This window comes from Akebia trifoliata, chromosome 10 (genome assembly GCF_017979445.1).
Source record: "Akebia trifoliata isolate Shusen 1 chromosome 10, ASM1797944v1, whole genome shotgun sequence".
Taxonomy (NCBI): domain Eukaryota; kingdom Viridiplantae; phylum Streptophyta; class Magnoliopsida; order Ranunculales; family Lardizabalaceae; genus Akebia; species Akebia trifoliata.
In genome coordinates this window covers 13,835,016-13,851,523 of record NC_141384.1, presented here as the reverse complement: position 1 = coordinate 13,851,523, position 16,508 = coordinate 13,835,016, and the positions used below count along the sequence as shown (strand labels likewise).

General features: G+C 38.9%; 1 protein-coding gene across 5 annotated transcripts in view; it reads right to left on the bottom strand.

Annotated features, from left to right (window-relative positions):
* The window catches only part of LOC147393161 (YebC-like protein), a 35,652-nt gene extending 20,442 nt beyond the window's left edge, over nucleotides 1–15,210 (bottom strand). For 3 of the 5 annotated variants that reach the window (XM_086455047.1, XM_086455046.1, XM_086455048.1), the window contains exons 1-6: nucleotides 14,889–15,057; nucleotides 14,649–14,803; nucleotides 11,749–11,810; nucleotides 9,485–9,641; nucleotides 9,118–9,395; nucleotides 1,087–1,207 (exon numbers count right to left, since the gene is read on the bottom strand). In XM_086455047.1, coding sequence (XP_086311173.1) covers nucleotides 1,087–1,207; nucleotides 9,118–9,395; nucleotides 9,485–9,641; nucleotides 11,749–11,810; nucleotides 14,649–14,803; nucleotides 14,889–14,982 — 867 coding nt within the window. In that variant the 5' untranslated portion in view covers nucleotides 14,983–15,057. The other 2 variants (XM_086455049.1, XM_086455050.1) reach the window with 2 other exon arrangements.
* Nucleotides 15,211–16,508: the final 1,298 nt, after the last annotated feature.

Genomic DNA, 16,508 nt, shown 5'->3' with positions numbered 1-16,508 from the left:
CAAATTGCAAACGGAACCAAGTATCAAAGAATCTATTTCAATAGGAGCGGAGCCAGGATTTTCGTGTAATGGGGGCAAACTTTGGTTAGTTGTATAGTGAAGATGAATGGTTTTAGGGAGAAATTAAGAGTTGTTAGTTAAAAATTGAAGAAAATGATATTTAGGTCATTTCCAATTAATATTTGAGAAGTTCCGGTCAAGAGGCAATGTCATCAACAAAAAAATTGAAGAGGTGAGGGAGTGGGGACAAATGGGGCATGTAATTAATTGAAAATATAGGGGTGTCTCAAAGTTCTGTGGGGGCAAAAATTGGAGGAAGGTGAAGGTGTGGGGGCAAATGGAAAGAGAGGTGAGGGAATGGGGACAAATGGGGCATGTAATTAGTTGAAAATATAGGGGTGTCTCAAAGTTCTGTGGGGGCAAAAATTGGAAGGAGGTGAGGGTGTGGGGGCAAATGGGGAGAGAGGTGAGGGAGTGGGGACAAAAGGGGCATGTAATTAGTTGAAAATATAGGGGTGTCTCAAAGTTCTGTGGGGGCAATTGCCCCCACCAGCTCCTTACTAGCTCCGCCCATGCATTTCGATAAGGAAAAAAGAGCCTCCCCAAGGTAGCCACAAATCCAAAAGTGATTTGACCTAATGGGGCAAACAATCCACAATGCCTTTGAAGATTTTATTGTTAGATGGGATAGGATTTGTAATTTGGTGTTGGAGTAGTTTGTTTGGAGCTTTGTTGTTCTTTTCTTTTCCTTTTCTTTTCCTTTTCTTTTCTTTGTTTGTTTGTCCTTGTTGTTCGGGGTGGTCTTCTCGACCCCCCTTCTTTCTTTCCTATCTAATAAAATTATCTTTATCAATCAAAAAAAGAAAGTAAGGTTATATAATATGTTCATATTAGTGTATATGTACAGAATCAAATTCCATTGTTTGAAACGGCCATAATAATAGGGCTTTCAACAAGTCATGTGATCAAGACAAAATAAAATTATCCAAGCAATAGAGAGCGACTATAGGAGCATAGAAACCAAGTTGCATGATGAGAGTGCCAGAAATTGACGACTATAAGGGTATAGACATCATGTAAGAATACCTCAATAGTGGTTATAGGAAGAAGCTCAGATCCATTATCAGGTTCAAAGGCTACTTCTTCCTCCCGTAGCTTTTCGAGTATGGCTGAGTAGTTATCTGATGAACTTATAATCTTATAATACCTACAAAATAAATCCACCAGGCCTTAGAACCTTGTAAAGTTATAAATAGCTTAAATACATAATGCCCAACAAAATTATATATTAGATGGACTAGAGAGTAGAGAGGATGGCCTTTCTTGTTTATTGAACAGAATGAAAGGTTCAGCACAGCTTGGGCCAATTAAAATTTATCAAAATCTAGGCCTGGGCCTGACCAATTGACATCCCTACCGATGAGTGGTCAAAAGTCCATCAGCGAAAGGATGATGTTTTTGCTTGTTGTTAACTTTGCCTTCATACCAAAGCAAATAAAGCCAGTTCAACAAATATTCCTCCAAAGAAACTGTCCCTTCTTTTCCTATATATATTAAATATTTACCAACTTTCTCTAATATATTAAAATTAAGACTTGTATTTATTTCTGTTCTCTGAAAACATTAAATATAACTGCATAATTAAGCCAAGTTTCTAGCGTAATTTGGAACACACCCAGGTTGACTGGGCAAAGTTACCAAGTTGATTTGGAAAGTTGGTTAAATCAGTTTCGGGATGAGTCAACACAAAACTCAATTGAGTCCAGTCGACTCAACCAAGTTTCCAGTCAACTTGGTGAGTTCTAAAACTGTCTTTTACAAATTGTCACTCTTGCTCCCAGAAGTATTCCAACTTCATGCTACTTCAAGCAAACATGAGTGGCCAAAGAAGTATAAATTCCTCACAAGAAAACACAATATAAATTTCAGTTATGAATTCTCGATGTCAACACTAACGTATAATGTTCCTCACTAAGTATTTTACTCATCCAAGGAAAATTGGACATCTTTTATTTCAATCGTGTCTTGCCCTACATTTCTAAAACTTCAGTAGTTTGTTAGTAAACGTGATTATATATGGAGTTTTTTTTTTTTTTTATCGATAAAGATAATTTATTGAAATAAAAGACTAGGGGGTTGAGATGACCAACCCAAAAACAGAACAAGACTAATAAGAAAAGAACAACAAAACACTAAAAAGAAAGATAGACTCCCAAACTAGTCTCGCTGAAGCGCACACACCCTGTCCCACCGCACCACAAAGTCTTCAAAGAAAATCCCCTTGAACTCTTTATAAAGTTTACTCCAAGAAAACATGAGTTCCAAAATAGAAAAAACTAATATTTCTATCGTTGAAGCTTTTCCTTCAAAGATGCAAAGATTCCGATGGTTCCAAATACCCCAAGAGATATCAAAAGGAACCAAAAACCAAAGAATCCTTTTTGAAGAAAAGAAGGAAGCTCCCCACTCCAACAACAGTCCAACACCGATTTAACTGAATGAGGAAAGCAACCCACTATCCCAAATAAAAGCAAGAAATGCGACCAAATTTGATGCGCCACCCGACAATGGATGAATAAGTGATCTACCGATTCCGCCTGAGATCTACACATACAGCACTGGTTTGGAGAAATGAAACCTCTTCTGATCAATTGATCCATAGTGGCGAGTCTCCCCAAAGCCGCCAACCAAAGGAAAAACGATATCTTCGGAGGTAACTTACCGCCCCAAACAAAAGAATGAGGGAATACCGTTGTACCCCTTGGAGCAATGTTGTCATACAACGATTTAACCGTAAACTTCCCATCCCGGGTACCTATCCACATTCTTTTATCTTCCAAGGAGTTTTGCACATAACTATTCTCCACCACCACAATAAATCTCCTTAGAGTGTCCATCTCCCAATCATTGAAATTTCTTCTAAAACCAAAGTCCCAGTTCAGCACCCCATTCTCCACACTCTTGAAAGCAAAAATAACTTGATTTTTCTTCAAAGATAGATCGAAAAGATCCGGAAACGAGGTCTTAAGAAGACCATTCCCACACCACCAATCCTCCCAAAGCCTCACCTTATTCCCGCTCCCAACCTTACACTTCACTTTGTTCTTAACTATCGGAAGTCTTCTAAGTATTCCCTTCCACACTCCACACCCAAACGCTCCCCTCACGAGGCCACTCTCCCAACCATTCCCATTTACACCATATTTGTCCACTATAATTTTCCTCCAAAGACTATCCCCCTCCTCTCCGAACCTCCAAAGCCACTTACCCAGCAGAGCCGAAATCATCGAACCAAATTTGCGGAAACCCAAACCCCCATGCTTTTTGGGCAAGCATAACTTGCTCCATCTGACCCAATGATATTTTCTCAAGCCCTCGTTACCATGCCATAGGAAATCACGGCAAATTCTTTCTAATTGAACTTCCACTGATCTTGGCAATGAAAAAAGGGACAACGTATAAACGGGAATACTAGCCAACGCACTTTTAATAAGGGTGACCTTCCCTCCTTTCGTTAAGAGTTTCGCTTTCTAAATGCTAAGTTTCTTTCTCATCCTTTCGACCACCGGATCCCAAATATCTTTACTAGAATAACCCATCCCCAATGGAAGCCCCAAATACGTGGTCGGAAAAGCTCCTGTCTGAAATCCAATTGTGGCCGCAGCTACTGCCAACCCTTCCTCTTCACCAACCGCATACAACTTGCTCTTTCGAAGATTTACTGGAATACCAGATATTGCCTCAAAACACCCAATAATGCCGCTTAAGACACTCAACTGACTTGGGGAATAATCCAAGAAAATTAAGGTGTCATCTGCGAACTGCAGATGCGAAATCACATGACCACCCTCCTTGACAGAAAAACCAGTAAACTCCCCCTCTGCCACTGCTCTAGAAAACATCCTACCCAAAGCCTCCATAACTATCACAAACAAAAAGGGCGATAACGGATCTCCCTGGCGAAGACCCCTCGTGCTTCTAAAAAATCCAGTTGAAGATCCGTTGACCAAGATCGAGAACGTAGACGTTGAAATGCACTTCATGACCCATCTAACCCAACGTTCGCCAAAACCCATCCTCCTTAACAGGTATTTCACCAAATTTCAATTCACATGGTCATAGGCTTTCTCTAAATCAACTTTGCAGACTAACCCTGGGCTTTTCGCTTTTCTGCGCAAGTCAATGCACTCATTTGCTATAAGAACCCCATCCAAAATCTGTCTACCTGAAACAAAAGCTCCTTGAGCCGGGCCGATGATATCTCCTAACACAATCCTAAGCCTTGTTGCTAAGACTTTCGAGATGATTTTGTAAACCGAGCTCACCAGGCTAATTGGTCTAAGATCCCTGATATCTTCTGTCCCTGACACCTTAGGAATCAAAGTTAGGAAGGTACAATTTGAACCCAGATCTAGAAAACCGTCTCTGTAGAAATCCTCAATAGTTGCCATCACATCACCTTTCACCGTCTCCCAACAAGCTTTAAAGAACCCAAGGGAGAATCCATCTGGCCCCGGAGCCTTGTCACTAGCCAAACCACAAACCACTCCCCACACTTCATCGACATCGAACGGTCTTTCAAGCCACCTCTGTTGATCTGGGGATATGCTATCAAAGTGTAAATCGTCTAAAGTTGGCCTATCCACGTAGTCTTCTGTATACAGCTTACTATAGAAATTTACCACCCCCTCGCACACTTCCTCCTCCCCTACCTTCCACTCTTCATTTACTTTGAGTTTCGAAATGAAGTTCACCCGACTATTAAAGTTCGCTATACGATGAAAAAACGCAGTATTCTTGTCCCCTTCCTTGAGCCACCGAATTCTTGACTTCTATTTCCAGCAAATTTCCTCCATTGTAGCTATTTTTTGGAATTCGGCTTTCAGATTCCCTCGTCTTGGCCTCTCCTCAGGTCCCAAGACCCCTCTCTCCTATCTTCCTTCCAATTCTTGTAATTCTAGCAACGCGGCATGTTTCCTGTCACCCACATCCCTAAAAGTTTCCTTATTCCAGATTTTCAATTTTTCTTTGATAGCCTTCAGTTTCAGCCTCAGTGCTTTTCCCGGCATACCATCAAACGAGAGCTCATTCCACCAAGCAGCAACCATCTCCCCAAAGCCCTGATGTTCCAACCACATATTTTCAAATCTAAAAGGCGTGGGCCAATTCCTCACCGGCTCAGCCACCAAAGAGATAGGCGAGTGATCTGACACCGGATTCGGCCATTTGTCCTGGATGAGCCTACCGAAGTGCTCTTCCCATGCCAACGTCACAAGGAATCGGTCCAATCTACTAAGACTCGGATTCTCCTGATTATTAGACCACGTGAAACAACCCCCACAAAGTGGGAGGTCAACCAAGCCGTTGCGGTCAACAAACTCCAAAAATTTACGCATTTTCGGCGTGATTCTCGAACCCCCACTCTTTTCAAACGAGAAGCGAATGGCATTGAAATCTCCCCCCATGACCCACGGTTTATCCCAGCGCCCCTTGATGTCTTCTAATTCTTCCCAAAATTGATTCCGTTCTCTTGCTATAGTTGGTCCATACACCCCTGTGAAAACCCAAGTAAAATCCTCTCCAATCAACCTACATAACACTGACACTGAAAAAGCCCCTATGAGATTATCCTCCACCACCACTTTCCTCCGATTCCATAAAACAATAATACCCCCTGAAACCCCCCAAGATGGAAGGGCGCACCACCCAACTGATTTACACCCCAAATCTCTTTAATTACCCTATCATCCACCTTATGTAACTTCGATTCTTGTAGCACCACTAAGTGTGGTTTCTGACGAGAAAGGATGGCTTTTATTGCTGCTCTTTTCGGAGCCGCATTCAAGCCCCTCACATTCCAAGACAAGATTTTAATCGACATTTAAAACTGCTGAGCGCCTACAGGCTCTCTTCCCTTTTGTGACTGAAATTGGGAATTCCTCCACCGATCTCTTGAGCTGAATAATTTCCTTCTTTAGTCTCTTGTTCCTCTCCTTGATCATTGTATCGCAGCACAATAGATGTCTCGTAATCTTTAAACCGAAAAATTCATACTGGAATCTATCTTTTGGTGACATCTCCACTTCCCCACTAACAAGTGGATCAGCCCCTGACAGAGGCCAATGTCCCACCACCTTCTGCATACAAAACTCGATCCCCACACTCGTTTTCAAAGCCACATTGACCAATAATTGAGACATCTTTCCTTCGTTTCTGATACACATCCCCACTTTCAATCCAACCTCCAAAAAATTAGCCAAAACCTGTTCTGTCAGGTTCCACAGATATTCCTGGTGTTCTATGCTGTCGATCTCTGACCTTACTACCACAGCTTCCTTTAACACTTTGCACACCTGACTATGTGCAGGCCTCGAATTACCTTTCTCCTTGAGAGACTCCTGTAGGGATCCTATTACCCCACAAAACAGTTCCGAATATATTTCCTTCCTGCCAGGCAAACATTCGTTTTGCATGAACCCTGCCCCACTAAACCCCCCCAGCAGAATGGAAGGAAAAAAAACCAAAGGAGCCCACGATTCTTCTGGATCTTTCGACATTACATAAAGAAGGCTTCCCTCTGGCTCTCTACCCATACCCCACTTCCCAGAAGACAAACTAACCTTGAATTTGCTGTCTGAAGCTGCATCGCCAAGTTTCTGTACTTCCATGCCCAACCAACCTTCTTTAGGAACATACCTCCCATTTGCGCTAACATCCATTCCCCTAAGCCTTAGATCTCTTTCAGTATCAGCCCCCTTCCAACTCGCACAATCCACTTTCTTGCTTGTCATCGAAATCGTAACAGACGATAACTCCTTCGACTTTCTCTCCTCAGCTCTTCTGTTTCAAAATCTCACTCTTATAGTTTTACAACGAAAGACCAAAACACGGGCCTTCTTGGTACGCAGCCCACCCAACTTTGAGCACCCAGCCTGCGGGCCTCCGAACGACACAATCCGATCTTTGGGCTTACCATTATCAACTGGATCTCCGCGGCCTAAGTCTGGGCTTAAGTCCAACGAAACGATGCTAACCAACCCTTCTGCATCGCAATGGGCCTCATTATCCAGCCCAACTTCAAAGTTCTCTGTAACGGTAGATAGCCCACTACCAAGCCCAATATCAACCCACTTAGCTTCGCTGCCCAGCCCATCTAGAGTCTAATCTTTAGTTAATAAACCTGTGGGCTTAACAACGGTGCCCAACCCGTTAACTTCTATGGTCTGGGCTTCCATAGAGTAAATCCCCTCAACGCCATCTTGGGCCTTATAAGGCGTAGTTCCCAAAACTTCTATTTCGGCCTTATTATGGTCCAATGCCCCCATCTTGTGTAAAGATTTCAAAAACTTCAAGTTACGAGCAGCTTTTCCCAGAAGCTTTACAGTACGTGCCTGGCTTTCGTCCCATCGACATGGTGTGTTACAGACCTGCTTGCCACGTGTACCACTACCAGATCGAAACTTCTCCAGCAAGTAATTAAGCGGCTTCTCACATACGTTTCTATCCCCTGGGACTGATATTACATGAACCGAATGGATAACTCCAGAGTCGTCTTCCTGTATCGCCTCTTCCTCCGCCTGAGACCGAAGTTCCTTCGCCTGATTACCCATTTCAACTAAGATCTTCTTCCCCTTCGTGTCACCCTCCTCCAGCACCACTGGAGTTGCTAACGCCGCATCTTCTGAGCCCGTGGCTTCTGCAACTATCACTTCGACCCCTAAGGAGAATTTACAACCATCAATCCATAGGTTGAGCCCACGAGGCATTCTCCAAGGAGAGAAGCCTACTTTCAACTTCGCACTATCCAAGCTCGCGCGACGGTGCGTGATCGATTCTACTTCCAGGAGACCCCCCAGCTGTTCGCTGATTTTCTTAAATGCAAAGCTTCCCCATAAGTGAAATGGAAGTCCTAAAATACACACCCATGATCCCCCAGCCTTCCATTCTGGCTTTAGGGCGTTGCAATCTGCGAACCAGGGTCGTAAGTGAAAAGACGTATCACCCACCTTGATCATTCTTCTAGGATTAACCCTTAAGAATTCTGATCTGTTACCCAGTAACAAAATGTAATTAAAAGGTTCCCAATACAATAATTTAATCCCCTGCACTTGCTTTAAGGTTCGCTTGATATCTGATAGGAAACCTTCCCAATCAGCGTCCCTAGAGCTTGCCTTACAGATAAACGCCCATCTCCAACTGCCATAGGCTTTACCAGTGCTCAGTTTCTGAACTCCCCCAGAACTAGCGCACGCCTCCGCTTCTATAACACCCGAGTCCTTCAACTTAGCACCTGCTAGTTTACGAACAGCCTGTGGATTACGAACAACTTCAGCCCACGACCTGTTCCCCGCCACAGCACCCTTCTTCGCTGCTTCCATCCTTTCTTCTGGTTTGATCAACATTCTGAGGGAGAGACCAACTTCTCCCCAACCATTACCTCCCAGCCCTTCCGGGAACACAATTGGTCGAACTCGAGCATTTTCTGTAAATTGTTGAAGCTTTAAAAACTTTCCGAAGCTATTGTGCTCAACCTGAACCCAAAAAATCCTCCCCTCCTTGGAATACTTAGCCCTAATTGGTTTCATAGAAACTCTAGCTCGATCTAGCTGTGTAGAAACCCAAAGAACTTCGTCTTCCTTGAGAAGAATAACTGATTCAAAACTTCTGCCTTCTCTATAATCTCCACACCTATTCTATTCTGGATCCACACCTTCCTACACACGAACACTTTGCGTTCAACCTTCTCCTCCATCTAATCCCCACTGCAACCCTCCTAGATGGACATCTAATTTGTTTTATGGATCCTAATTATATATGGAGTTAATGACCAGATGATCCTGTCCACCTAAATTTTCAGAAAATCTACGCATTATTCAATTATATTTCGTTATTCAAATAATGCATCCATCTAAAGGAAACTAAAATTCCCATAAAAATCTACAACTATATATACTATAAGTCAGTTATTTATATTACATGTTCTAGATATAGAGTACTTTTTTTGGAGCATGACATCAAAAATGTAAAGGAATTATAACCGTTCACTGACAAACTAGAAGCAAACACCACTTACAACATGAAAAGAATAAGACCTGTCTAAAAATTGTAGATATGTACCTTTCTGAGCTATCTTCTTCAGGATCATCTTCATATAATTGCGGTTCAATAACGTCCTCAGCACCAGCATCTAATGCAATCCCAAGAAGCTGATCCTTTTCAGCATCTGTGACCTTTATATTTACAACCCGAGCACGCCTAAACTTGAATGTGATGGATCCTGGATCTGCCATCTTTCCACCACAGTCTTTCACTACCTCTCTAACAGCAGCCACTGATCTGTTTATTTTATCTGTTAAGACTTCAACTACCATACCCACTCCACCAAAACCATATACCTAAATTAAGAAAGCTGAAGTCTCAAGACATGTTGACAGAGCATTATAACATCAACAAAATAGACATATCCTATACAAGAATGACATACCTCATACAACTTTTCTATGTAAGCCTCTTGTCCCTTCTCGGAGGCCCTCCTAATGTTGCGCTCCAAAATTTCCTTGGGTACATCTAGCTCCTTAGCTTTCTCTAGCACAGCAGCCAGAACAGTATTTGATATTGGATTGGGACCACCTTTTTTGACTCTGCATAATTGAAGTTACAGCAAAAAAAAGATATGAAAATGTAGGAAAAGGTTATGTGGGAAAAGGTTCACCTGGCCAAATAACCAAGAATGACCAGTGCGTAACAGGTTGGACCATTTTCTGATTCTTATTTGAATGGGAAGAACACTTCGGTATGATCATGCAGTAATTCCTCCCCAATCTAATCTCGGACCATTGCCCTATCTCCTCAGAGACCGCGGTGTTCCAAAACCATCTGATCCCCTTTCGGTTTGAAAACATGTGGCCCTTGCACCCAAACTTGAAGGAGATGATACATGATTGGTTAATCGGCTCTCTTTTATGGGTGTCCCTGGTCCGGAGTTTAAAAGCTGAAGGCTATTAAGGAAAACTTATAAAGATGGAATAAGGAGACTTTTGGGAGAGTGAATGTCAAGAAGAAGAGCTGTTGCATGAGACTCAAGATTTTGATAGGAAGGAAGAGAGACATGATGATACAAGACCAATTAGGGAAATTGGTTTACTTGATTTTTGTGCAGTCTCCAATAGCTCTTCAAGCTTCACAATAGCTCCTCATAAGAAAAATAGAGCGGCCATACTAAAGGGGTAAAATTACAGATTTTCCCTTGACTCCTAAAATGACTCAAAAAAGAAAAAGAAAAACCATAACTCCCTAATGACCTGACCAAATGCCTAGAAACATCAACGGAACATAAAATAAGACTCAAAAAACATAAAATAATTGTTGGACCTTTGCAACTAAAATGAAAAAAAATCAAAATACCCTTGACTACTATAGACAAGAAAAAAAATCACAAAAGCATCACAAGACCCATTCTCATGCCAAATTAATGCTTGCTTATTAGTCTTCTTCGTCCTATAATAGATCTTCAAAGAGCGTTTAGACTCTCATTACGTGAACTGTCTTCGAAGGACAGAGCCAACAGGGTAAATATTAAAGAATGATTTCAGAAGTTGGTAACTATGAAGGAAATCAGTTGGAGACAGAAAACAAGAGTTAAATGGTTTATAAATCTAAGCAACTACACATCAACAAATGTGTCATGACTTTTACAGGTTGGTATGCCTTGTCCAACTCAATGCCAGAATGCTGGTTCAATGGGTCCTCTTGGGTGGATTGGTTTCTGTAAATGACTATGCTTTCTCATTGGTGGATAGGATTAATATGAACAAATGTAGTGCCTCTATGTCTGTTCTAATTTTTTATTTTTTTATTTTTTTTTTTTTGCATCATTTTGTGGTTTGGAACAATTCTCAAAATCGATTCTTCTTCACTTCATGAAGCCAACAGCATTAATGAAGCTCCTGTTTTAGCAGTTTTGAGATCAATGGATATTAGAGAAGACGTCCAAAGGGTAACGTTTTAGGTGTTTTAGGTTTTTTAATACTAATTTAGGTGTTTTAATTAAAAGATGGTATTTTGGGTATTTTATTAACAAAAGTTAGATGGGAGTTTTAAAAGATCCTCCAAAGGATAACATTTCTAAAACTGGGCCTTAAATAGTACATATTTCAGCACTAGAGACTTAATGGTCAGTGTTTTCCAAAATTTGGTTTTAATAGTCATTTTCCCTTATTAAAAAAGGCCTAGTAGAGGAAAAATAATAAAGCTAGAAGGGTATTCTTTAAAAGGGAAGTAGAGGAGGAAAGATAATAAAGTTGGAATGGCATTCTTGAAAAGGAAGAGAAGAGGGAAGACAACAAAATTAAAAGTATTCCTCAAGATTCGTAGTAACATTCAATCCCGACCAATCTTTATGTAGGGGATAAAGAGAGAAGGGTACACCATTATGTTTTATACATATACTCGAGTTCACCTGTGCCTATGGCACGTGCATCCTCTTTTGGGTAAAGGGGGTAAAAGTGGAAAAAATTAAGTTAGAGGGGTATTCAAAAAAAGGGATGTTTGTCTCACACAAAACTATAGTAAATGGGATGTTTATAATTATCCCCAACACAACTGTAGCAAAGTGGGCCCTATAGTTGTGTTTTTTATTATATATATATATAGTGAGAGAGAGAGAGAGAAAGGCCCACAAAATAATCGGAAAAAAAATATTTATAGTACATAGAAAAATAAAATTTGATTAAGGGTTGTTGAACTTACGCTGATACAATTTCCTTCCCAATTTTCCCGTACCTCTTAGCCTTCTTCGCATCTTGAGCACCCTACATTTAGGACACACTGAGAAAACTAAGAAGACGTTAAGATATCCTTTTTCAGATGTTCTAGCTTATTTACTAGATACCACTACACAATATATTCCAAACCATCTTGAGAAGATGTAAACAAAACCAAGTAAATATACAATCAAAAACATGTGGTTCCCACAATAACTAATGACATAAACAACAAGAAACTCACCAAAAAAGAATGTGGGGTAGTTTTTGGGGATTTTGTATTTTGATGGGAGCTTATTGTAAAAGGAGATGAGTACCTAGATTTCCCTCCTACATTTGCCAAAGGTACATTATTTAGACCTCCTAGGTTCTCTTGAAAAGAATCTTCAAACCATATCAAAGTTGGATCAATTAGAGAATTTTATAATCCAAGATCTAGAGGTTTCTCTTTCTTAATTGATAAAATAATAAGATCACAAATAAGTAAACAAAGCTGTGGGAAAATTATCCATGTCCACATCCCAATCAAGTCTATCCAATTCAATTTTTTCTAAACTAGAGAACACAATTATTACATGGAAATGAACAATATAATAAAATTACAAACGATGCAAATTAACACGTAGTAAAGATGTGATCCTTGCATATTGTTTGCAATTTCATTTCATCGTCACTGAACGTGTAGGAATTTAAAGTTAATTGCTATGTTTCATGGATACACTTATGGATGTAAGAGTGTGACATATGCATGATGTCAGATTTGTGGACCCTAAAGATAGGATTCCTGAACTCACCATCATATTCAACAGATCAGAGAGCCATGGGTCGTATTACCGGAAAGGAAAGTGGTTCGGAAAGGCCCCCTCTGAATAAGCCAAAGGCCTAAGACTAGTACTTATAGTATAGTAATAAGTAAGAAATCCGACCCTAAGATCCTAACTATAATGTATGAGTTGATTCCCAGAACAGAAATTCTTAAGTTGAATGTAGTGTAGTCAGGGACCACAAGCCAAGCCTACTAGTAAAAAAGGAGCTTCAAAGCCTAATATCAAGTGAAGTCAGTAACTACACGCTAAGATCAGTAATTGCCTTATTAGCCAAAGCTGAAGAAGATGAAAGAGAGTGACTTAGTTCCAAGAGGGTCTGCAAGAGGCAACGAATGGAGCTGCTGATCTAATTTAGCACAATATAACTACTTTTGATATAAGAAATAGAATTATAATGTACTGTGTGATGAGATATCTCTGGATATCCATTGTGTATCTGTAGACAAGAGAATACACATATTTATTGATATATTTGCTAGAACAAAAAAATTATAAGGAAATGGTACAACTTATAATCAATAATAATTCCTAATTAGTAGATTGTGTTAAGGAAAGAAAAAATCAGAAGTGTCACACCAGGGTCTATGGAGTATTGAATCCTACATGTGTCTGACAAAAGTGCTTCACCCATTTATTCAGTGAAAATAGGTTAATTCTAAAGCAATAAAATTCATGAAAAAAGCACCTCGTTCTAGTTTGAGTAAAATGTACACTGCACATATATTTTATTGTCATTACGCACAGTACAAATACATCATAAAACTGTTGGACTGGGAACATTTGTTGAAACTAAATATTTGGGATGAGTAAATAGAAACATATAAATGTACAAGTAGCCACAGTAGGTGAGAAAATAAGGAAAAATCGATTGAGATGGTTTTTTATAGGAAATACTGCAATGACAACCTATAACAGCCCCCAATATATATATATATGGGGAGCATTCAGAGGCCCTAAAGAGAGCCAAACATTTTTCAATATAGGGGTTAGATGTTTCGGAATGAGCTGATTTTTGGTGAGGATGATCTCTTCACCATAGAGATCATCCTCACAAAAAATCAGCCCATTCCAAAACCTCTAACCCATACATTGAAAAAATGTTTGGCACAATGTTGGGCTCTCTTAAGGGCCTCCGAACTCCACCCTACATATATATTTGGGATAGAAATGAGGCAAAATGAGCAATGGAAATGCAATCACCAAAATTAGTTACCAAGTATCAATTCATCTCTATATAACTAAAACTGAACCAGACATACAGAGAAAACCCAAATCATCGTGTGTGTGTGTGTGTGTGTGTGTGTGTGTGTACCATTAAAAGAAGAAAAACCATACTCACCGAGTCTGTTTCTGATTCAAATAAAAAAGAAAAAACCATGTTTATAGTTTTCTAAATCAAGAACTATGAGAAAATAAAACCAGAAAGCAAGTTACTAGTTTTCTCATGAGTATTACAACAACAACAACAACAACAACAAATATATATATAGAACAGCGTTCCTAAGACTCATATTGGGACTCACATTGCGACACACCGTTTTGTCTTATATGGGCAAAAATATTTGGAATGGGCTGCTTTTTTGTGAGGATGATCTCTATGGTGAGGAGATCATCCTTGCCAAAAATCAGCTCATTATGAAACTTATAGACCGTCCAATTTTTGTTGAAAAATTATAGACCGTCCAATTTTTGTAAATCAATTTTGATGGGGTTAGAAGTTTTGGAATGGGATGATTTTTTGCCAGGATGATCCCCTCATCACAGAGATCATCCTCACAAAAAATCAGCTCATTCCAACATTTTTGCCCATATAAGACAAAAGGTGTGTCGCAATGTGAGTCTCAATATGAGTCTTAGGAACGTGACCCATATATATATATATATATATATAATAGATTAAAATCATACAATAGATTAAAAAATAATATATTTTTTTATTTTTTTTGGTTTGAATAAGTTGAAAGGGAAAAATAAAAATTCAGACCCAAATATGTAATTTGAAGAACCAAGCAGCAAAGCAGAAGAATTTGGATTTGTGAAAGTTGGTATGTAAGATAACCTTTCTTCCAGCAATCTTGCTGGAGCGCCTTCCCATACAGACAGGAGAGAATGTCCATATTCTTCTGAATGGATTGTGTTTAGGCTTCACTTCAGATGATGAAATACACGAAGAAGAGGAAGACAATAAGATCCTATCAACCAAACAAGTCCCACCTGAAATATGAAACCCACACTAATCAACAAACAAACTAAATAACAAGATTGCTTACAAGAGAAAAAAGGAAAGAAATCATCGTACTTTTGAGAGCAAATGAGTTGGGGCATTTGCTGAAGCAAATTCCGTTAGAGAATTTGTGTATAAATGCTCCAAAAACTCTAATTGTTGAACCCATTAGCTACAAAAATATATGAACATAAAAAAAACTCAAGAGGTATATTTCCATGCCCAAATTAATTTATATTGACAAAAATACCCATGCTCGTTGTTCTAGGCCGTGGACAATGTGGGAAGAAAAGGTTTTGATAGCTTTGAAGAAGAAACTTAAGCCCTTACTGGAGAAGAAAATTACTTGATGCACACCCCTGAGGAACTTCTTTCTAAATTCCCCGTTACGTTTATGCGCTCTATTGTGCTCTATTTGAAAAACTTGTGCGTACTACTACTATAGTAAAACTCAGTTCAACTCTGATGTCCATCACATGTCAAGTCATATCAACAAATCTTGAGTGAATTTGAAATACATTCATAAATAATTAAAAAATAGCTTTTAATATTTTAAGTTAAATAAAAAATTATTTTTTCTCTCCACAAAAACATTATTTATCGCCATTTTTTACCTCACTTGGTGCATTTTCAAGTTAACTCAATGAGTTGCTTATATCAAGTTTTGGGGCAGAGACGTCTTGAAATCCAACCAATTCGATTCATCCTAGCTTGAAGTCAATAAGTTCAAAATTATTCTATAAACCAATTCTCTTTTCGATAGTTACCTAGGTGCAATCAAATAGTGGAAAATAAATTTTCACAATACTTGTTTTTCGACAAGCATTTTCTTAAGGAACCTAACTAAAATAAATTATTTATTTAAATAAAATATTGTGAGAGGAAATAGACAATAAACCTTAAAAGTCTTTTTCTTGAGAGAGAAACACTTTTCTTACTAACATATTGAGATTTCAAATCTTATTAAGGATAGTCAAATTCAAATGGATTTTTTCAATTTGCCTAGCAATCCAACAGCATAGCCCTCTAGATTTCATGGAAAAATTCAAATTCAAATAAAAAATTCACAAAAATATTTTTTTTGGTCTTGATGTAAAGTTATGAAAATGGACGGCTATTAAATATGCAAATTTAAAACTAAAATACAACAACAAAAAATCTTACTAAAATATTAAAAATTAATATTCCTAACATATCTATAGCATAATACTAACTTTCTAATCATATTAGAATTCAAATTTGACATTTCTAATTATAGTCTGAATAATAAAAATAAATTTAAAACAAATTAGAATCTAACAAGGTGTAGACATGTGATTTATTCATTTCGAACATATCAACCACTTTGGGGGGGTTTGGAGTTGCCATCATTCATTTTGGAAAAAGGTGTGAATGGTCACCCGGATTGCATTTTTTGAAAAATATGTCATTTTTGACATTTTAGTGACTTTCGTACAGATATGACTCATAATCCAACTTTTGATTCAAGGTAAGGTGGTCCATTTTATGGAGTATGGAAGGTGTTAAGCACCCTACTCCATCCACCGTTGGTGGTAACCTCAGATTCGGTCCATTTTTTAAAATAAAAATAAAATAAAAAGGAATCGAAAAGATCCGATGTGTGTCCTTAAGTTTGAGGAACTTTGATGTTGGTTCAAGCCATTAAGTGCACCCTTATTGAAAAAGGGGACCTTC